Source organism: Lepeophtheirus salmonis, chromosome 5 (assembly GCF_016086655.4).
Source record: "Lepeophtheirus salmonis chromosome 5, UVic_Lsal_1.4, whole genome shotgun sequence".
NCBI classification, from domain to species: Eukaryota; Metazoa; Arthropoda; class Copepoda; order Siphonostomatoida; family Caligidae; genus Lepeophtheirus; species Lepeophtheirus salmonis.
The window spans coordinates 58,723,273-58,748,041 of NC_052135.2; the positions used below are offsets into that span (position 1 = coordinate 58,723,273).

Consider the following 24,769-nt stretch of genomic DNA (forward strand, 5'->3'; position numbering starts at 1 on the left):
GAATGTTGATGACTGTAAGGCTTCTATCATTTCAACCTGGGATGAGTGCTACATCAAGAAGACTTGCTTTGTCTTTAGGACCCATTTGGAGGCTGTTATTGGATCTAACGGGAATCATATTGAATATAAGATAACTTAATTAAATGATGGTTTATTAATAAAAAATTCAAGTTTATATCTCTTATTTTTTTTTTTTTTGAGACATATTATCAAATATTGTTGTACTAATATTTTATTCAGATTTCGGTTACGGACACTGTATATCTAGTTTAAAAAAACAACTATTTAGACATATTCAAAGACTCAGAAATTTAATATTTATAGTTTTTGTTACTTCTTACAAAAGTTCATGATCCTTGCTCTCAAGGTAGATGTTAAAATATTTCAATACAATTGTACAGATGTGCTTATCAGGACCATATGCAACAGCAAGCAAGAACATGCAAGATAACTTGTTTGGACAAAGTTGGAGCATCCGCCTCACCCTAATGTAGGTATGTACCTACATCCATCCATACATCGAATCAATATGATCTTATTATTTCAAAAGGTACATACATATATCAAATATGTATGCATGAATATGTATATATACATATAAATATATCTAAGGTCTTGTAAAAAGATAATTGATAGCTAGTCTACATGGCCTATGCTGCTATTAACTTCTTTTCTTCTTATTCTTTCTCTTCTTTCCAAAAATATTCATTATTATCGCTTGTTGTACAAACCTATTCTACGACGACTACTCTATATACTATAATTACTATATATATTAGTGTTGGATTCGATTTATATGTAAGAATTCTATGTTTGTCGTGTTTTTTGTTATATATGAATGTTCGGTCGAGTTCGATTTTTGAGAATTTCCTCATATTTAATGTAGATTCTCCATTTTATTTCAACACCAACTCTTCTTTTAATAAGAAAGTAACGTTGTAATTAGTTTGTGGAATGGTTATAAGAATATGAAATGTTCGCTTGCCTTAATAAAATTAAATGTCAAAATCTTGGATTATTTTTTTTTCAATTTAAAGTTATTTTTTCAAATTTTAAATCTTTCACCATTTTTCTTAAAAAAAGCTAATTTGCTCAAATTTAGTCTCATCCAACAAGTCTCATAATTTGCCCCCGTTTGAAAATACATTCCGGCGTCGTTTGTTTCGAGTTTTGATTATAATTCGAGTTCAAGGAAAGTAAAATTTGTCAACAACAACAAGAATATTTTGTGGAAGCTGTCGACTTTAACAAGGAATAATACATGGAACTCTTCCTTTCTTGGGCCTTAGTTGGTCAAACTCATGGATATTTTTTAAAATAGAATAGTATTGAAATTATAGAGGGAAATGAATTATAGCAATCGTCTAATAAATGACTTTAAGTATAGAAATACTTGTTTTATCTCATCAGAATAATAATTAATAACAAAACATCTTTTAATTCCCTTAATCATCCATTATGGAATTCTTTTAATTCCATTTTCTCTTCTATTTCAACCAATAGAACCAAAATCGAAGACGTGTAAAAAAAAAAAAAGAAGAACGTGTCTTCCAATTATAAGAGTATATCTTGGCATTAGTAAGGTCAATGTGTTGTTTTTGAGCTCAAGTTATTCTCGAATCTAACACTAATTATCTTTATAATATAATATATATTTAAATCCACCATTAGTTTTCCCACTTAATTGAGCATCATTCATGAACAATAGTTTTAAATACTTCTTTCCTATATAGGCACCTTTAATTTGTATGGTTGACTCAGTGTTGTTGTTGTTGGAGAATAATAATAATATTCTTGAAAATCAGCATGGAAAAAGTAGGCGCTTGAGAGCCAACTAAATCAAACAATCTTTTATGACGTAATTTTAAATGAGCATTACTCTGCAAATTTCAAACACATGAGATATTTAACAAATAATTTTAGGTATCACAATTCGTAAATGTATCAAATGCAATCTGTAAGATTAATCATTTAGACGAAATCTGTAGAGGAGTTAGTGTTTTTAAATTGGAGGGTCACAACATACATAAATGACGTAGAAACTGTTAGAGGGATTTTCTAACAGACTGGATTTACCATTCCAATTTTTTATCTAATCAAAAACGACATTAGTCATTCCTAAATCCTAATCATAAATCATTTATTTAACTATGATAGGGATGGACATTTTGTAGTGCGTGAGGAGTAGGTGTGTGCAAGACTAAATATGCTATGCAGTTACTAATTAATATCGTTGTTAACATTAGCACTCTTCTGAAAATTAAATATTTTAGAAAAAAGATTGAAAAATGAAATTTAACTTTCTAGTAAAAAACAAAAATACCTTAATTTGGAGGGAGGCTACAGCCTCTCCAGACCATACCCTGCAGACGCCCCTGATCGTCCATAACACAAAATATCACATGCGTCGATATGTCAACGATTTTTATAATAGCCTAGCAGGCGCCTTTATCTAAGGATGGGGAATGGACGCCTTTCAATATTAGTAGATATGATTCAAAGGATTATTATTTAAATATATTGTCATGATCATCTGTTTTTGTTTCTTCTTCTTCGTCTTCTAGCTGAACAATTTATAACATCTTTTATCTGATGCCATAAGAATATTTAATATCATGATTATTATTTCCTAAGTCACGAGTTATAATAATAATAATAACGGTCGTGGCCTCTTAGGTGTGCACGCTCATTATTGTGATAATGTTGCAATAATACCCTTCTCTTTTTCTTTTTTTTCTCTTTCATTCCGTTAGCACGTCTGCTGCTGTTCCTTCTCTTTCTATGAATGATGGGGGTTGCAGTAGTAGCAAAGACATACATTTACTTATTGTTAATTATTCATTCACTCAAGTGATCTTTCACTTACAAGTATAACAAGGTTTTTGAATAATGAGGAAGGAGAAGATCCTTTTGATTTAAAACCTTGTTTATCATCATCTTGGCGGGTAACTTCCGTCTGTTCAAGTATTATACATACTATTATGTAGGGGAGACTGAGTACAGTTCTTTTGAGGAAAAAAAAATTAAATATCAAATTGTATATTTGAAATTTAAAAAAAAAAAAAAAAAAAAATTTGAAATTTAATTTTTGGATTTTTTTTTGCAAAAAAATCCAAAAAATATAATTCTGTGAATCCCCCGATCGGAAAATGGTATTTTTTAACCATTATTTAAATATAAAAGAATCGGAATGGGCATATTTTTTTGGAATAGTCCCATCACTAGATATTATATACAAAGTAGTTTTTTTATTTATTAGGAGCATTACTTTTGTAATGATGCAGTGAATTTGTCAATGTTTTTCCTGTGATTGATATCGTTTGAATTATTAATGATTTTTGCTATCAGTTAATATAATTTTTTTCAAAATCCAAAACTCACTCTGATGAGAAATTTAAGAAATATATACACTCAGTATAAAGGAGACAGTTACAAGTCCTATGATTTTCATCGCATCGGTTATTTTTTATTGTTATTTTATATAATTACATTTAGCATCAAACATGTCTTAGAGTCAACGCAGAGCCTTGAAGAGTTTTTTGAGAGTAAATTTATTCGATCTATAATATAAATCTTATTATATCTTATTCTACTAAATTAAATATTCGACATAATGAAAAATATTATTATTATTATATGAAATTTTAACTGAAAACTCAAATTCAATTTTTTTTAAACAGTTGCAACGAAGGATGCCAATCATATTTTATAATATCCCTAGATTTCCTCCCATAATCCAAAGAATCCGCACTGAAATCACAAAAAAAAATAAAAAAATAGTTAACATAATATCAATAGACTCACCTTGAATCCGTTATATTTCATATTCTTCTTCACTTTCAATCATATCTACTTATACGTGTATATAATCATTTTCTGTATGCATTTTAAGCCTATCCTTGTGTTGTTGCTGAAGATTCTCCTGTGTGAGTTTCGTTGTGAAGGCTATATGAAGCTGCTGGTATTTCAAACACATTCACCGTTCTTTCTAATATATTATTTAGCCGCAGTTAAAATGAGACAAGACGAGAACGAGTTGAAAATGACTAAAAGAGTAGTAAACTCTTAACGCTTTTGATAAACACAGTTTGAAGATATAATTAATATAATCAATTATTGATGCATGTATAAAATCCAACATTTTGATTCGTAACGTCAAGATCTTGAGTAATCCTAAGGAGAGTGGTATCTTTGGTTGCAACCTTCCCTGGCTACGGGGCTTTTGCAACTTTTGAAGAATCGCATTCCAAAAGCAATTTGTATGAAGGCTATGTTAAAATTTGGCGAGTCAAACCTACTCGTAGTAATTGAACCGAAATTAGAGTTGGATCGGTCCTATAACTGATTGCCTAATCTGTCTTTTTAAATCTGTTCGATCTTTCTTACCATTCAACGGTCCTAAGGACCAATGCATTGGTCTTTCAGTCATACGATCCTAGCTATCATTACTCATAGCCAGGATTAAATAATAATAAATGATAGCTAGAATGTATAATAATAAGTTCTAACCACGCATCTTCTACATTAAATTTCAGCTATCATCAGCTCTAAGGACCGATACATCGGTCCTTCGGTCCTAGCTATCTTTAACTAATAATATGCTATAGTCACATACCTACTTTTTTATACTTCAGGTATCTTGCCTCTTTAAAGAGGTTATGTTGTACAGCTGAAAGGAGATAGCCAGTGTCTACGTCATTTCATTTGTTGTAGTTATCATAAAATACCCTTAACAACCTGTACTAGGATTGACAAGTTTTATTAAGACCGAACTGATAGAGCTGCAGTCTTTTTTTATTTTTCTAGACCGATCCAACACTAGTCCAAGTAGAAAAAGTGTTGCAACGATCCCGGTCTCCCTTACTATTATTCAATGTATATTTTGTGTATGCTTTCAATTCAAATTGTCCATTTAGTAAAGAAGAAAAAAAAAAGAATTCTCATGGTTCTTTAAGTATTTTGTGGTTGTAGTAACTTTTAGGAATATTCGACGTACATATATATATAACTAGAATAGAGGCCATTATTCAAACATCAATCTTGTTGCTAAAGAAGTGGAAAATATAACTGAGTAGTTATTGTTATTGCTAAGTACATATTATTATACTATGTATTTCTCATTTATTTCCTTACTTCCCTTTCGAAATGTCATAGCAATCACAGGATAGAACTATTAATAGACGTTCTTTATTAATAATGATATGCATAGTTTGCTTATTTTTGCTATTATTAGTATTACTACCATTATTGCTGTTGCTTCAAGGGTGTGGGTGGGATCGTTAGTGGTGGTACTGGGGGAGGGGGAAAAAAAAGAAAATAATTAACTTAATGTATTCATATTGACGTTATGATGACAATACGGTGGTCATTATGTATAGTTACTTAGGGTTGTAAATCCTAAGCATTTTGGGTATGAAAAAGAAATCGAAAAAGGACATGGTAAACCTGACAATTTGTAAGAGGTTTGAAAGGAGAGCAGCTCAACTGTCATAAATTTTAGCTGTAAGCAGCTGTGAAATGAAGAAAATAAGCTTGATTTCCAGTCCATATCAAGCAATGGCATAGGCAGTAATTACTCTGTTGTCAATCATCAATTCTACCCTTGTAGATGATTGTTCTTTGTTGGACTCGCAGTGGAATTGAGGATCGTGAACGGAGTATTCCTGTCTATATCTTTACTTGATCCGGATTTGTGTTTGTGTCCTTGTTCCCATGGCTGCTCGCAGCTAATCTAATGAAACGTCATGACAACAAAGCGGCTCTCCTTCTAAACATTCTTCAAATTGTCAGGATTACCGAGGAAACTAATTGGACAATATGCTTGGGAGAAATTATTCTCTTGAACTCAATATGTGAGGGGTTGTGTCTCGATCGTTCATAGAGAAAGAAACATGTATGTGAACTTCTAAGACCATTCCTAGATCAGATGGATTAATTATAGTAATACCATAATGTTTACTTATACTTTATCAGTGAAACTCCATCTCTGAGATCAATTAAAGGAACATCAAAAGTAAAAATAAATTTTAGTAATCATTTTTGTGTTTTTTTTTTAAACATACCGGCCATTCATATTTTTTACAACTCTGAAAATATATATGAAGTTGAAAATTATTAGAAATCTCAGGGAGTTTTTCTAAAGTCACTCTCCTTCTTTTTTATTTCATATCCTCCCTTTTTTTTTTTTTTTAAATATGGCGTACTGAGCTTAAAGGCACGGCCGTTGCTAGATTATTATTTCTTAGATCAAGTGGTCACTCTATTTTAAGAGATTAAGCACACACTCTTCAATGAGGTATCGACAAACAGTCACACTTTGCTTTATTAATATAAAAGATTAATAAATTTATAGTCCGCATGCATTCAAATCGACACAACACTAGTTTATTATATATTTACATGACTAATAAAATATGTAGCAATGTTTTCTCCTAGCTTTTTCAAATAAGTCACCTTATTTATATTGTATGCATAAAATATATTTTAATTTTTTTAAATAAAAAAACAACGACATACATAGAGTCGAGTAATAATAATGACTTGGTGATTATTCAGGGCGTTTCTTATAGACTATATAAGTACATATCCGTCCGTCGTCATTGGGGGAACTCCTCCATCACCATGAAAACAAAATAACTATACGATTATAGTAGCAAATGTTACTACTTTGCTACTTACTATGTGCTAAATGTATTATTACTACCCTTGAAGCCTATTTAGTTATGAGGGGGAGGAAGGATAAATGCCAATTATGGGCATTATTTATAGGTACGTTGTTGCTTGTATGCTGTTGTTACACTCATTCTATCCATCCATATATAATTTTTTATCACATAATATGTAGACGCCTCCACTACTGTTGAGACTGGGTTCGCCATTAGGGGATTTCTTCTTTACAGATTTGAACTGATATTTCGATCCAGACCAAAATGTCCGTTTTCAAAACGTAGAACGATTTTTTATGTCTCAATATATTGGAACGTTTTTCTCCCCTATCCTGATTTATGAGTTCTACAGATATGATTCATGTCAACACAATTCACAACATATGTTCACAATTCTGTAACACAATTTACATCATCAACAATTTATCTATATAATTTGTCTAAAGCAAATTTTTATTGCGAGCAATCTACAGCGAACTTCTTGGATTAACTAAATTAGTTTGGTCCACTAAATGTCAATATGGTCTCATAACAGTCGGGGGTTTTTTATACCGAAAACTTAAATTAGACTTTACATACATAGATATTAGTGTTGAAACTTGATCCGGACAAGATTTTCCTCTCGGATCGGTCTTAAGTAAATTGAAAATAGAAATTATAGACCCAATAATGAAATTTTAAATGGTTTCCAGCTGACAAAAAAAAAATAGTAATTTTTATTATTATTGATGCTAAGTCGTATTGTGTCGACCGAATTTTACTTCGAAACCCATCTCGACCGAACTAGGGTCAAACTAGTTCGATTTTACTATAATTATAACTGTCTCAGACGAGTCTAGTATATCCAGACCATACTCCCCAACCTGGATATTACTATTTACCAAAATTAGTATCGGCCTTTTGATAATTTTCCGATCTAAAATACTGAACAAAAATGTATTTAATGACAATTAATATGTCCTAACTAGGGCGTCTACATGATTTTTGTTTGGGATGGTGGGGAGGTTAGATCAGAAATGACATTATAAAAGATAATTTTCATTCATACTTTCTTTTATGAAGCACACTTTTCTAGCTCAGAAATGGGGGAGGGTTACGTCATCGATATGTTTATTTTTTTTAATGACGTACTGCCACAGTTCCAGTATCAATTTAGTATAGTATTGCTTTAAATGCATCAGTGCTCCAGTATTACTATAGTACTGGTACACCCGAACAATACTTTCATTGTATATATATATATATATACTTCCTTTAGGCCTTTATCTCCTTTTGTTTATTTCATTTTCTAGTAGAGGCACCTCCTTGCCGCACTTTTCATAAATAGATCATCTCCTACATAAATATTAGTGTTGAGAGAGGGTCCAAAACATTTTTTCTAGACCGATTTTGAGGGTTATTTCTTTTACCTTACCACCATTTACGACCAAAATTTAATTGTTATCAAATTGTGGACCATTTTTTTCATTCTCAATCTATGGTCTAATTTTTCCACACTCATGATTAAAGAGTTGTACAAATATGGTTCATGCAACACTTCATATGACGTTATTGTAGGTCGCTGTTCACAATTTTGAAACACAACTGACTTCATAAACCATTAAATCAATAGAATCTGTCAATATTAAAATTGTAAATAAAACCAATCCAAACAGAATTATTCTTTGAGACCGTTTCAGCGTGAATTATTTCGATCTACTAAGAATCATAACGGTCTTGGATCGAAACTCATCACTAATAAATATGTATGTAGTTAATGTTATTATGATAGTAACAGCATCATACAACTGTTATTAAAAGTGAGGAAGAGAGGTTGTTGTTCCCTTTTGTTGAAACATAGCGTACACTTCTTGATGATGATGGAATACATTCTACACTATTATTTTTATCTCTAATAAATAATTAAATGTTTCATTATCATGATTAATATTAATGATACAAAAGGAAGAGGAGAGATCCATCTAAATATGTCTATACATACATATGTATCTATATGGTGCTTACAACTCTATGATGAAAAATCAAACCTCCATTCTTTTACAATTCTACTACAATATAAACAAATCAAATGAATATGAACCCTATCAACTATTCATATTTTCTATTTATGTGACTACATATATCTATGTGTAACGATCATACAAAGAAACAAACAAAAATGATTGTATAAAGTTTATCTCCTATGATTGTCATTAAATTGATCACTTTTTCTTAACTTAAATAGTATGAGAAAGTTTATTTTAAGTATGCATTAAAGGTCCGGATCTTTAGACGTCAAGTACATTTCGGGTACACCAACATTATTTGAGTACTTTTCGGGTACCCGAACATTCAGATCCTGAGTCAAAACCAAAATTAGACGAATACTTGTTCCAAATTTTATGAACATTTAACCCAAAGTTCGGACCTAAATAAAATAGGATACGGATTAAGGTTACATTTCTACTGATTACGGATGCTGAAACAATTTTATTACTAATAGAACAGACATAATTATTATTAGAGTTATTGTTATAATAGCATTGGAATAACTAGAATAGGCACTCGGTGGAGTGCAAAACCTCCCTCTAAAATCAAAATGAGTAGTGCGAAAGTTATGGTCGGTTATGTATTTTGTTTATTTTTTGTGTTACCTTGGCTTCTCAAAATTTAATGGCCTCTTACTGTGACCATATATAATTTTCGTACCAAGTTTGATCGGATGCTACGTTTGATATAGATGATATCTTTTTTTTTTTTTTAAAGGATTAAGTTTTAAGCAATTAAAGCTTTTTAAGATTAAAGCAATCCCTCCAAAAAAATTCAAGGTCCATAAAAGTTCGAGTATCCGAAGCCGGTTCGGGTTGTCATATCCTTATTCCTTTGTATCTACAGTTTATAGCCAATACTTTTCAGTATGCTCCTGATGAATTAAATCAAACTATATGCTATTCTTTATTTATCTTAATAATTCCTTTTTCGAATTAATTATTATATTTATTTACTTATTTTTAATCCGGGTTTAGTGAATTTAATTAAACTTCTAGCTTTAAAGTTATTCCTTTCATTTTTATTGTCTTTTGTATAATTATACAGTATTATACAGATTCATATTTATGAGTGCAAAATCGATTGAATAATTTAAAAAAATGGTACAAAATTAACATAACGATGTAATAAAATATGTTTGATTTTTTGGGTTTTTTTAATACCCAGTGCACTACTAGCCTTTTTATAAAAGGATGTTCATTAAGGGAGAGTAAAAATATAAACGTCAGGAAAAGTTGAGAAACTTACCATTTTAACGAGGAGTTTAAGAGCCGACCTAACCTAGGCCACCACCTACAAACGTCACTCAACTTTTGGGACAGCAATATTTTTTCACTATTATAATCGATTGAGAGGGTGATAAGAGAATGAAAAATAAAAACATTAATTTTTAAGTACACAATCAGAGCCTCCCTAATGTATATATGTATATAATATTATTATTATTCATGACTCGGTGAGAAAATCCTTTTATTTTTTCAACTACAAGACCAAGGAACAACGCAACGCCCCCTTTCTTTTTACCTTTACCACCACCACCTTTCGATCATATGACCCATGTGGGTCCCTCATGCACTTGCTTATTTGTTTATTATTTTACACAGAGAAGAAGGGAGGGAAAGAAGGCCTCTACAAATTCGTATAATATATATATATTATATAGGGGATTGATTTCCTTTTGTTGTTTTTATTAAGTAAGTCCTCGTGGCATATTGTTGTATTATATATTATAGCAATTACACTAAAGGAGGGAGGGTGAAGAGAAATGATTTCATGTCCAAATCGTATAAATATATGTTAGGGTTGAGACTTGGTCCAAGATCCATTTTTTTTTTTTTTCTCAATTCAGTATTATGTGATTTTTTTCTGGAAGGATCTGGCTCGAAATATCAGTTCAGATCAGTGTTAAATACATGTTGTTTCGTCAAATTTTGTTATATTAAATGTTGCACCGTCTTCGTCACGTTTAGTCTCTTTCTATCGTCAAGAAAATAAAATATTTCTTTAAGCCAGAATTTTTTTCCTTACGTTTCGTTTTCTTATCGTCATACAAAAAAAAACAACCTTATTTAATAAATACATTTTGTTCAGTCATAGCCGACGAAATTAACACTGGTCCATACCGAGTTTTAAAACCGTGGACCAAAATTTCCTTTTCTATTAATTAGTGGGATTTTTTTTACAGATTTTACTACAACGCCGGTCAAGACATAAGTCTGTTATACATTACCAGACCAAAACTTAACACTAATAAATATATATACCTAGGTATACATATTAAGTACCTAGTATCTAATTAGAACTTATTTACAAATTTCAAACTCTGTCTATGACAAATATGTATATTATACTATTCAAAAATATTATGTGTATTTCACATAACGTCACCCCTAAGACGCGACGTTCATGAAGAAGAGTTTCTCCGTCCATTCTTTATTTTCTTTATATGTATGTACTATCATAATATATTATAAAAAATGACATTCATCACTTTTTGTAGACAATAATAATAACTTGCCTCTTTTATACCTGGATCATACAAAATGGAATAAAGAAATACGTTTATTCATTCCATTATGAATGTATATTAAGCAGTTGGAATAATTAAATATACATCATGATGATGATGAGTGAGTGATCTTCTTTTCCTCCTTAGATTTTATACATACTTAGCTATAATAATGATTATGCTTAGGCATGCATAGAGCTTTTGTTTTGTTTTAATTGCTAAATGAAAAAAAAATTCATATACCTAGATCCATAATGTGTAATAGTATTGACTCCTTGTTTGTTGTTGCTTGATGCACAGTGCTGTAACAAATATGACCTGGCGATTTGTAAAAGTTAAAAGAAAACGCAAATGGCAATCCTTACAATATGAAAAATCTTGGGGAGAATAGCAGCTTAGCTGTCATGACGTTTTATTAGATATGCACCACCAAGTAGTCTTAAGAGGAAGGAAATAAACACAAATCCCACTCTGTATCTAACAAGGGCACAGGCAGGAAGGAATTACTTCAATGGCAATTCTCAATTGTACTCTGAGTCCAACAAGGACTTCTTGCACTTATTACTCCTGTTGAGCAAACCCTTATTGTTAATATCCATCTTTAAATAATAATGATAATAGCTTTGGTAAATACAAAATCATGTGCAGGTTCCAAATATAATAAGTCACTCCAGGTTTCTAGCGCATATTTTATACGGTGTCAGAGAAAAAGTTTTACTCACCACAGGCAACCTCCCCTTGCCCTGTGACATCCTTTATCATTACGAATTGAAAATCACTGCTCTTGCCTTTTCTTATGCTTATTCTTCAATCCAAGAGTCTGTTCAAATATGAATATTACATCATTTCCAATAGATAACGGAGTAGTGATTAATACTCATTCAATTCGAGTCGCTGTCGTATTTGCTTATTTTTCTTTGATCTTAATATATATATTATATTGGCGATTCTTATTATATTAGCCTAAAATAATTGTCCCATTTTTTCCCATAAATCATTTTATATATCTCTATTAAAATATATAAGTATATATTAGTGTTGGGGTTCGGTCTGAAAATCCTAGACCCGTCTGAGACATTTATGATTTTTAGTAGACTAAACTAATTTGGGCTGGATGTAATCACGTTATTACCTTGATTGTATCACAGGCAGTCTTTCCTCTGAAAAGAAACATAATTATTTTTCAATAAATGTTTAGGTTTGTTCACAGCTGCTTCAAAAGAGCTCTTTCTAATTCAACCAATCAACGCTCAGGAATTTTATGCACAAGAGTACAAAATTAGCAACACCTGACAATAAAATGCACTGTATCCCTGTTAGATCGGTACTAAAAAAATTGTTCTAGATCGCTTTCATTTAAAATTCTATCTGGGCCCATTCTTTATAATTATTGTTGATGACATCTTGCGTGGTTTAAAATTGTGAAATTTATTAAAATGACGTTATTATAAGCTTAAGATGTTGCATTAAAAAAATTTGCACAAATAATACATCCAGAGTGAGTTGATGATTGATCCACAGAATGAGACTGAAAAATGGTCAACGATTTGAAAACGTTTATATTTCAGTCTACGGTCTGGATCGAAATATCCATCCAAATCGGGGAAAATTTTGGTCTAGGACCGAGTCTTAACATTAGTACTAATATATACACATTGTACATACGTATCTTTTAAATATACATATGTATATCTGTACATTATACTGCCCCGTTTTGTGGGCTAATACCCCCCCCCTCTGCACAAAACCATTTTCTTAACAATAAAGAAAACTAACTGGAAAAGTTAAAGTCCATTTTAATTTGGAAAAAAATGGGATCAATAAAAAGGTACAATATTTTTTAATTACTGATAAATCCACAATTACTATTAAATATAAAAAGTACAATTTTTGACTCATAGCATAATCAGATTTGGGACAGTGGTACAAGCAAGAACGCCCCCAGGATTATATTGGGGGGGGGGAGGCTTGGTTTTCAAAAATTAAATTTTTGGGTCTGCGCCGTAATTTGGTTGAATGACCTTTTTATAGAAAAGGAATCCTTAAAAAAAACATTTTTTACCCCTATTTCTTTACAATTTTTTCATTATGACGCAAATGGTCAATTTTGAACCTCAAATCCCATATTTTGTACCAAACAACAACTTTGCCAATATCAATTTTTTTATTGCCCTTAGCAGAAAAGGTCTCTGTGTAGAGGGGATGGGGAGATATTAAGACAAAAAAAAACAACCGGCCATTCTAATCTACATATATATTTAACAGAGAACTACTATTTAGGTACCTACAAATTCATATTATATACTGCAAATATCCAAATATTCATTATATTAATACTACATACTACTAATAACAAATTTGAAGCCTTCTCCTATTTCGTGGAATAACAACTAACTCCCCCTTCCCCCTTCTCTTTTTGGAGTTGCATATTTATAATTACGTAATTAGTTCTCCGTTGCGTAACGCTCTGGTATATTTTACTTCTCCTCTGAAGAGAAGTAATTTAAAGTTAGTGGATGAAGCAGCAACAGCTTTAGGACTAATGTAGTTATAATGGTGTTTCTAACAAAAGATTTACAATCCTTTGTGTTTTTGCAAATATGCTTATGCCAAATTACTACCTATTTCTTACTCTACCTCTCACCCAAGAGTAGAACGATGGCCTCTATTATTGGTTTATACTCTTTTAGTAGAAGAGAGCAGCAGCTCTGTTGTTTAGAATTATATTTAATATAAGTCGTTTAAATAAAATAAAGCTTATATAATCAGGGGCATCCGAAAGATTATATTTTTCTTTTGTGAGGGAAGCTTGGCTTTCGGAACTTTTTGGAGAGAAAAAATCCAAAAATTAAATTTCAAATATTTAATTTTTTCAAAAATCCATATATTAAAAATTTTATTTTAATTTTTTTTCTAATATTTTTTTTTTTTTTTCTCTCCTGCATAATTTGCCTGAAGGACATTTTTTTTAAGAAAATAAATCTTTCAAAAAAAAATTACCCAAATTATCGTCTCATATTTTTTTATCCTGACCAAAAAAAAAAATCCTAAATTTGGAGAGGAGATACAACCCCTACAGACTAAAGCTATTTTTTTAGTATCTTAACTCATCCTAAAAATTTGAATACAATAATACTATAATTGATTGAAATATATCAGATATATTGGGCTTTATATATGAAGTAAAATAATATATTGGGATTATCTCCTTTTTTATTATTTTTGTTAAAGATTGTTTTTATATTGTCCTCAAATTGCTATTTCTGTTTAAAATTACAATTTTCAATTTCTTACAACCCATTAATTAATTACAAAATACACTGCTATGATATATTGACCATCTAAGTGCCTCTGCTAAATCCCCAAATTTTTCATCACTGCGGAGGCACATTCCCTAAGAGGATAACTTACTTTTTCTCAAATATTTGGGCCTAGGATTTTTTTGAGTTTTTTTTTTTAGAAAATACATTTGTGGTGTGTCAATATAAACACAATCTTAAACAAAAAAACAGCAAAATGGGAAAATTTCAGTTCATTGTTTTACTTGATATATGATATACATATAGTTCAATATTTCATAGACATTTTTAAGTCAAATATAGGCTTTGTATTCAAATTTGTAGGATAAGATAAGATACCCAAAAAATGTAACTATAATTGAGAATCTTTGATTTAAGAGACTGATATATGACCCCTTTCATTTAAAATCTGTCAATTTCCCATTCTTTTATTGTTATGATCAACATTGGCTACTTTAAGTAGTACAATTTGCGGTGCAGCCAAAAGGTTAATCAGAATAATTTGTTAATACAAATTGACGATAATTTGTATAAGAGTACAAATATAATTCACACTAAATTTTGAGAAACGCCATTTTAGCTTGTTTTTTTTTTTTTGTTGACAAGTCATATTTATTAATGGCCTTGATAACCTCACGGATCCCTGTTTTGGCATCACATATCTAATGAATATTCAATTATTGCATTATCCTAATCAAAAGAAGTATGACTTTTAAATTCTTCATTTCATTTTTTTGGGTGCAACTTGTATAATCTGTTTATATGTACAAGTTACATCTTGTACACGACATATTCTATATATCCTGAAAAAGGTATTAATACCAACCATTAGCAGCCCTATTCCTCTACTCCACTCCATCTATATACTATATACAATCATTTTTTCAAGGCTAAAGTGATTACACTCGTAATATATAACATATACATGGATGTATTATATATATATATATACGGGATTGAAGTTATATTTTTATTACATATTTTACTTCACAGTCAATATAATATATAATACACAAATACTTTTACATATCTTTCTCTGCCTCAAAAATGATCTCAATTTATTTTGACGCATACATGACATTCTTTTTATTCTTCTTTCAGGTTCAAGAGGAGACGATGAAACTGATAGGCAGTCCGTAAGTCTCTTTTTTATTATACATACAATTCCATGCATGTTACTACTTAATTACTCATGAAAAGTCATACATATTCATCAAACAAAAAAATAATAATAATTAATTTAATGGAGTACTTAATTATGAGTCCTTTCAATTGACGGTTCTCTTTAATTAGTCCACAAAATGTACATAATAATATGTATGTCATCTTGAATTAATTAAAAATTTTCTTGTTAATCAACGATTTGGACTCAGCAAAAACACACCACGGTGTTACCTCGCCAACACAAAATATATAGACTATTTTGTTGTCAGTTGTCTCATGTTTCTTCGTTTTTTCTTCAAATCAGTGTTCCAAACGTTGATTAATTCAATTCAAATTAGCTATTTTAAGCTATGAAGACTTTTCAAAAATTATTGAATAACAATTACAAAGTTTTGAATTGCCTAACCACCAACTGATTTGAGGTCTTTTAGAATGAAAGGTTGCATGATACATTAAAGGTAACGGCATGATATTAAAGTGATCATTATTTGTAAAATGAAATAGTATGGATATGTTCATTTAAAGTATGAATGTGGGATATCTAAAATTACAAAAATAGTTGTGCCTTAACACTTTTAGTTTTTTTTTAAATTTGCCAGCATCATCATAAGTTTTTGACGAAGTTTAGTACGAGGTTGCAATAATAATGGTAAATATTGATTTTAGCTGTAGCCTGATCAATATTTCGGTTCCAAGTAATTTTGCTGCATGACATATTCGCTGCCTTTTTATGTATTTATATTATAGGCTCCAACTTTACCTTCAGCTTTTACTATTATATCTTAGGTATAGATCAGAAGAAGAAGAAAAAATGAAATAGTGAGCAATAGTTTTAGAAGGAACCAAGGATCATGAGTATTTCACAAGGACTCATTGACTAGTGGCACCTTATACATAGTTATTATCTTATTTGAGGCTTGAAGAAATGTAAGAAATCCCATCAATTGAAAGAATATAATGGTTCGACTCTAAAGACTTAAGTCACAGTTCGAACGTATATATAAAAACATAAAAAGGTGGCAAATAGGTCATACAAAATTAGGCTCCAATAGGCGAAAAAGTTGCAGTGAAATTATCAGTCACGTGATATTTCACCGAGTTGATGTGAGAAGACAACTTGGTCACTGGCAAGTGGTCACATAAATCACAAAATAATTAATTATATCACTCGCTAATTTTGTTTCAATTGATTTGAACCGTGATGCGATATGTTTCTTCTTTCTCGAGACATTTTTGAAGTTAATAATTGAATTTTCGATTATGAGTGAATTATGGATTTGGTTAGTTGACTGTTAAGTGTTCTGAACAGGGAATTTGTTTGGAGTACGTCTAAAATCAATATATTCTTGCATCCTCATACTAAAACCAACCAAATTCTATAGAATGGCTGTGGTGAGTTTTTGAAAGACTTTGAGTGAAGCAAAATCTATTTTGTAATTCTGGGACATGGCACCTTCATACTTAAAATGGGCACCTTCATACGATTTCATTTCAAAAATAGTGATCACTCTGATGTTTATAATAATGCCGTCTTATTGTATTATTTTTTTTTCTATAATTTTATGAGTAGGGAAAATGGGGGGGGGGACAGTTAGAGCAGACCCTTTCTTGAATATCAAAAAAAGTTACAGGCATAAAATTACACATTAGAATTGTATAATATATTTAATGTGAGTTATTGTGAAAAATAATCAATCATTTTTCTCAACTTTAAATTGTTCGATTAAAGTTGATTTCGAAGGCTTTCGAAATTTTTAAAGATTATTTTTTGGGTGAGCTATAATTTTGCAAAAGTACAATCACCATTTGTTCCTCAAAAAATATTATTCAGTCTAATCTTCTTCATTTTTAACTCAAATTTCATTTGTTATCTATTGCAAGGGGTGGGCTGGAAGTTCCCCCCTTAAAGAGATTTTTTTGCTGGAAAATTAAGTTCTTGAAATTTTTTGTGAAAAGCAGTGGATTTTAGAAATTATTTTTCCCCAAAAAAATTAATATTTTAAACTTAACTTTTTTCCAAAAAAAAAAAAGAAGTAATTGTTGGATTTTTTTTCTTCAAAAGAATTCCAAAGACCAAACACCCTAACCTCCCCCCCAACAATACATATATATATATAATCCTGCGGAAGACATTTTTTGGAAAAACTATACTGATAATATCTTAAAGTAGATTCAAACAATAGAAGATATTTGTTGTGTTAAATTAGGGAGAGTTTAAGTTAAACCAGCTACGATTAAATGACTCAAAAGTCTTGCAACTGTCCCCGGTCTCCTCTACCTATGAACTACACGTTCAAAAATTAATTTCGATGAGTCATTCCTTTGCTGCAAATTTTGTTCCTCATATAAAGTTATGGAAAGTATTTTATTTTTCCTAACTTGCTTTTTTTGACACTTGTATCTCCTTCATTCTACGTCACATTCTAAATTAATGACAAATGTTGAATTTTTTGCCATTGTTACGAATCAGTGACATTATATTCTCTTACAGATAAAGTCCCTTGGTTCCTCAAAATCGCGTTCCAGTAGCGTTCCTGCTATCAGACGCGGATTCAGCATGCCTAAACCAGTGACGGGTAAGCATATTTATTTATAGTATTATTTTGGCTTTGTCAATGGATGTGGCTTATTAATTATTTACAAAATTTATATACAGTATAAAAATATTAATTAATGATTTACGCTTTCAATCGTAAAAGCTTAAATGGGCGCTCAGTTTGTAATAGACTCACTTTTATTTATAAATTAAATTTCCTGTACATATAAAGTATTATAAACACTAAAATGTTCATTGTTTTTTTAATGGTATGGATTTATTTTTTTTGCCCTTTTTTTGTCTTTGTGGTTTTATATGGTTAATTTAACTCTATTGTTGAATTTTGTTGGTCTTGTCAATTAATTAACAATTTAATAAGTCATTCAATCAATGCTTTGTCTCAAAATGCAATGCTATTTGTCCTCATTTCATAACTAACAATCTCCTTCCTACAATATTGTGTTGTTACTACACGTGGTTCTTTAGCTGATGGTGGAAGGAGTAATGCCGCTTCTGGTATAAGGAGAGCACCTTCGATACGTTATGCCAGTGCTCATTCAGGTAGGCCTTTTTAAATATTTCCACATACATTATTTACTGTTTTGTTGGGAGATCCAATATCTTGAGAAAAAAATTCCAACTACGTCGGTAACTCATTTACATACCTATTTTTATTTACAGGTGGTCAGGCCGGAGCTGTCGATGAAGAAAGTTTTATGACAGCTTTTGATGATGTTAAAAAAGTTACTATATATTCGGGTCGTCAATTAAACGAGGAATTGACTAAAATCCGCGAAACTTTGACTAAGACTTCAAATGACTGGAAGGTTCGCATTGAAGCCCTTCAAAAAATGAGGGCCTTTATTCTTGCTGGAGCTGGATCGTATGAGGAATTGACTACTGCTCTGAAGTCACTTGAATTACCTTTCCAGGCTAGTGTCAAGGATTTGCGGTCCCAAGTTGTAAGGGAGGCCTGTATCACAATTGCTTACATGACTCAACAATTAAACCACAAAGTAGATCGCTTTATAGAAGCTCTACTTCAATATATCATAAATTTAATTTCTAATTCTGCAAAAGTGATGTCAACTTCAGGCATTGTTTGTGTTAGATTTATTATTCAGTATACCTACAGTTCAAGATTCATCCCGATCATCACGTCCAGCATTGAGGGTAAATCTCGCGAGATTAGAAAACAGTGTTGTGAGTTTTTAGATCATCTGCTACATCAGTGGCCTACTGCACCTCTTGAAAAGCATGTTAATTTGTTATCTATTGCAATAAAAAAAGGCATCACTGATCCAGACTCTGAAGCCAGAAGCATGGCACGAAAGTAAGAAAACGATCTCTGTAAGGATAATGATGTCCCATGATTGTGATTTGTATTCATTTATATTTTAGAGCTTATTGGGGATTTGCCGATCATTTTAAAGAGCAAGCTGATATTTTACTCAACTCACTTGATTCAACGTATCGTCGACTTTTACAAGTAGGAGACATGTCTAATTCGTCATCGAGTAATTCGCTCAATACTGCTGGACGATCATCAATTACAACGGTTACACTTCCTAGATCCCGTCAGTCTTCCATCACCTCGTCACAGGAAAATCTTCTTGAAAGAAAGATGTCAACTCTTACAAGAAAAACAAGTGGAATACCATTGTATATTCCTCCTCTTAAAGCTGATGGTAAGTTCATCTTTGTAGTAAAATTTAGTTAGTCTAGTTATTTATAAATATGTCTTTCTTAGTTGGTACTTTAAGTAATGGTTCACCAAGACAAACTCCTCCAGCCCGATCTAATAGTGCCATTGATCCTTCTGCAGCACGACGAGCACATGTTCGTTCGCAATATGCTCAGAGAAATCGAATGGGTATACCATCTGGAGCTTCTCTTCGTATGTTATATTACGAAGATAAAAAGAACTCTTCGCTTAATTTAATTTATATTTCCTATTATTAGCTCGACCACGTAAAACGTCAGATAAAGGGATCACTCCAGAATCAGCTTCACGAAATGGGCGAGGTCGGCCAAAGACTGGAGGTTCAGTTATTTCCTTATCCCAGCCTGGATCTAGATCGACTTCTCCTACTTCTCTCAAGTCATATCAAACCTACTTTGACACTGGATCTCCAGGGAATGTAAGTCAAATTAAGTCATTTTTTGAGAAATCGTATTTTGATGCAATTCAGCTACTAGTTTTAAGTTCATTCATCTAGTCTTAAACTAAGATTGATTTACCCTTCCTTTAAAGTCTAAACAATTGTCTTTTTTAACTATGGTGTTGTTTTATTTATTTTTTTGATTTATCCTTCGATTTTTATTCAATTTTGCAAATTAAAAAGTTTTAAATCGGATTTGTGTACCATGACATCACAATCCAGTCACATCAAATATCGGAGGCAAATGTACTTAGCTTCATTCCGTAATTAAGGTTAGTAAATCTCATATTAAATCCTTAGGTCTTAACTCCTATTAGAAGACGTTCTGGTATTCCACGTAGTACTGGCCCATCTAGAGAAGCTAGTCCCAATCGGTTCGGATCGTCTCCATCCCCGGCCAAATTTCGTTCTGGAAAAGCAGCTATTAGTCTTGCTGCGTCAGTTGAGCGCCCTCCAAAACGGCCTTTAATGACAGAAAAAATTTTACGGCAGTCCAGAGACGCTGAAAGCGCTTTAGCGAACGCTCTGGTTAGTTACATTGCTGTTTGGTGATGGCTCACTACCACTTCGTTTCATTTTGCGTCACAAGATCTGCTTACATCTCTCATGCTCTTTTATCCTCAATGATCCACTAACTTTTTCCACTTTTCCTTTTCATTTCTTAACTAACCACAAATAACTTTCGTAGCTCTTTACCTTTACATCTTCTTATCTTTAAGCTTCCATGTTCCATAACTTTAATCACTATAATTATAATACCGAACTCACTTAATACATTTTTCTTTTCTTTTAGAAAAATTATCCTAGAAAACGTAGTACTGGAGGTGGTACGCTGACATTTGATGATGGATCGGATGAGAGCGAAACCTCCAGCCTCTGCTCCGATCGATCATTTGATTACGGAAGACGTCAAAATGATGTAAGTCCAATATTATTTACAAAATTCACTTCGTTATTTGCATGAATACATGCATGCATACATAAATAACTATGTACTTCATAATTATAATTATTTGATGTATATATATCATTAAATGGAAAATGAAATTAAAACTAAACCATGTAGTTTGGTTTTTGGACTTTTTCGAAGGAATGTCTGCATTGGAGTAATACTTATAAGGTATAATACACCTAAGTAACCAAAGTGTGAGTTCCCAAGTCCATGTATGCAACTTCTGGGCTACTTTACAAAATGTGCATTTTATATTATTTTTAACATTCTAACACAAGACAATGGTGTGAATTTGAAAATACATACATGGAACAAAAGATGTATTAATTTGAATAGTAGAAGTCAATTAAAAGAGTAGTTGTTAAATTTGGCAATTTATTTTTCCCTTATAAATATTGAAAAGTTTGAGTGGGTGTTTTTTTTTTTTTAAATCTTGAGTTACTTTGTTTGATTTATACCCGTTCAAGATTTGATGCAATATATATATACATAATTGCCATATATGTGCAACAACTACTTTTTATCTGTAAATCATTATTATAAATCTTTTAACTCTAATAAGTAATATTTATTTACTAAGGATATTGGGGAAATTATTGCGAATTGTGGAAGCACTCATTGGGCAGATCGCAAAGACGGTTTGATAGGACTTCAAGCATATTTTAGAGATGGTAGAACGCTGGCAGCAAAAGAATTAAGAAGAGTTACTGAAATATTTACAAAAATGTTTATGGATGCACACACAAAGGTTTTTTCTTTGTTTTTGGAAACGCTAATGGAGCTCGTTGTTTCTCACAAAGACGATCTCGAGGATTGGCTCTATGTTCTTCTTACAAGACTCTTACTTAAACTGGGTGCTGATTTGCTTGGATCTATTTTGCAAAAAATATATCGAACTCTAGACGTAGTTAGGTAAGAAGGAGGGGAGGGGATATCCCTTACATATTTTTAAATGAATTATAATAAAATGTTTTTGACTTTGATTTTCAGAGATTCCTTTCCATACAAAAGTCAGTTTAATGTCATTATTCGTTTTATGGTTGATCAAACGCAAACTCCAAATATTAAAGTCAAAGTCGGCACCTTGAATTATCTACTTGGTATAGCTCAATTAATGGATCCTTCGGATATCAAATATTCTAATGAATTAGATGTTGGTCTTGCTAAAATTATTGCTTGGACCTATGAACCCAAATCACCAGAAGTACGAAAATGTGCTCAACAAACATTGATCGCTCTTTTTAACCTAAATTCGTCCTATTGCACATCCAAATTGATGACCCTACCCAAATTATACCAGGAGAATGCTTCCGAACTAGTGCAAAAGTATCTCTCGAATACAACGACGCCAATGAAACCTCGATATTCCCCTAATAGTGAAAACTGTAGTTCGAATATTGGGTCTAGCTCAAAAAATCGAGAACTTATTGATCCCATTGATGACTCTGAAAATCTAAATCCAGAAGATGTTATCAAATCTCTTCGCTCTACTGCAAACGCCATACAAAATTATTCCTTTGATTCCAAAGATATTAGGGATACGGGAGAAATGGACTTTGCTACAGCAGGATTAGAAGATTCACTTTCTAGACTTGATTTGTCTATAGATTTACCACACACTAATGAACCTGGTGACAATCTCAAGTCAAATATGGATGGTATGTCCAGAGGTAAGTCCGGGTTTCCTTCCCTATTAGATTAATACGGATGTATCCTCTTTCTCTTTATAAGAATCATTATAATTTTGCTTCATACATACATACAATTTCATTATGTATCTATATAGCCAAAAAATTTCGTTCTTTGCCAAGAAATTTACATAGTGGTAGTAATTGTCATCAACGAAGCTGGTCAATTGCTCCTCGATTTCATGCAAATTATACATTTAAGCGTAAACGAGCAGTGAATTACAAAAAAGGAGGAGGGGTTGTCTTTCTCCTTAATGGTGGTAGTTATAACCAGTACGATGGTTCTAATGGTGGTGGGTTCATTACTTTTGTGTGTGTGTTCTCATAGAAGATATTTTTACCTTAATGATCTTTAAAATAATTAGCACAGGTAGATTTTTAACATTAACCCATCTCGTTGTAATCTGTCTTTGCCTTGATAATAAATAATGTGTGTACTCCTTTATAATTTCGATATGGTGTTTGATGATTGATTTTAATTTTGAAGTTTGATCTACATAGTCTAAAAAAGAATTGTATCTCGAAATATCACCCATCCTCTATAATAATTAATTATAATTAATATGTAAACTCGTCCTAATAACGACCCCCTCTCCCCTTTCCTATCCATAATAATTATTTTTTTCACAAAATGTTTGATCATCTACTTTTTTTAAATATTAGATGAAGAAGCAAATTTGGCTATGAAGGATATTATTTTAGAACTACAATCTGTTAAAACAAGAACTCGATCAGCTGAGCGTAGGGCTAGTATGTCTCAATTAATTCGAATCGCTCGTGAAGGAAACAATGATATTCTATTGGAAAACTTTAGGTAAGTCACTCCCTTGAAATGTAATGATATATATATAATTATTTCCATGCTTAATTAGGACTGTTTTGAGGTTACTTTTGGAAAATCTATCGGACGATGTTGGATCTACGAGAGCACTCGCTTTCGGAGTCTTAACTGAAATGCTAAAGAAGGAGCAGCTTATTCCTAGTTTTCAAGCTTTTACTGAGCTAATAATTCTAAAAGTACTCGAAGCTCACAAAGACGAGGAAAAAGACGTATGTTACAAATTTTTATCATCTCATATTTAAAACGTAAAGAAAATAGCCCCACTCTAACTAAAACAGACCCTAGCCTAAGAGATAATCCTTACGCAGATTGGAATTTGGGCTCTGTGCATTCCCTTTTGCATAGGGCTATTGAATAGTTAAGGCCGGTCTTAATCTCAGTAATCTTAATTACGGGTGCATAAATTGTCCGAATCCTCTTGAGCATACCTATAAAATAAGTATATGCTAATATCTTAAAATTTACCATTCAAGATATTAGTGCTCTTGTTAATTATTTCTCCCTATTTTGAAAATTCTAACGTATTAGCGAGTAAAGAGCACTATACTTTATTTAGTGATCCGTTTCGGTAGATACGTCGTCAAAGTTGCCAAGAGATACTTTTCTTTTTACACTCACGAGGATTGGGTCACCTTTGAACATTATCATAAATTGTTGCCTGTTCATATAATCAAGCTAATTTTATATTACTATGTATATTTAGGTAGAGCGAGCTGCTGAAAGCTGTGCAGCTTCCATGGCTTTGGTTATATCACCTGACATGGTGATCCGTGTGTTAAATCCAATTATAAAGACTGGTGAATTCCCAGTTAATAGAGCTGCTATAAAAATGCTTACCAAAGTAAACGAGCATGAGAACAATAAGGAGGCCTTGTCTCAGCACTTGGGAGAATTGATGCCCGGGCTTCTAAAGGTAAATCATCAT

At 31.6% G+C, this 24,769-nt stretch overlaps 1 protein-coding gene across 50 annotated transcripts in view; it reads left to right on the forward strand.

The window, feature by feature from the left end:
* LOC121117224 (CLIP-associating protein 1-B) overlaps positions 1-24,769 on the forward strand; it is a 45,948-nt gene that overhangs the window by 19,904 nt on the left and 1,275 nt on the right. For 6 of the 50 annotated variants that reach the window (XM_071888834.1, XM_071888850.1, XM_071888849.1 and 3 more), the window contains 16 exons: positions 15,603-15,637; positions 18,157-18,241; positions 18,688-18,762; positions 18,883-19,534; positions 19,603-19,889; positions 19,952-20,098; positions 20,164-20,342; positions 20,664-20,891; positions 21,157-21,282; positions 21,430-21,483; positions 21,896-22,227; positions 22,306-22,985; positions 23,102-23,296; positions 23,667-23,817; positions 23,876-24,053; positions 24,548-24,757. In XM_071888834.1, the coding sequence (XP_071744935.1) occupies positions 15,603-15,637; positions 18,157-18,241; positions 18,688-18,762; positions 18,883-19,534; positions 19,603-19,889; positions 19,952-20,098; positions 20,164-20,342; positions 20,664-20,891; positions 21,157-21,282; positions 21,430-21,483; positions 21,896-22,227; positions 22,306-22,985; positions 23,102-23,296; positions 23,667-23,817; positions 23,876-24,053; positions 24,548-24,757 (3,614 nt within the window). The remainder of the gene's footprint in view (positions 1-15,602; positions 15,638-18,156; positions 18,242-18,687; positions 18,763-18,882; positions 19,535-19,602; positions 19,890-19,951; positions 20,099-20,163; positions 20,343-20,663; positions 20,892-21,156; positions 21,283-21,429; positions 21,484-21,895; positions 22,228-22,305; positions 22,986-23,101; positions 23,297-23,666; positions 23,818-23,875; positions 24,054-24,547; positions 24,758-24,769) is intronic. The other 44 variants (XM_071888836.1, XM_071888859.1, XM_071888858.1 and 41 more) reach the window with 22 other exon arrangements.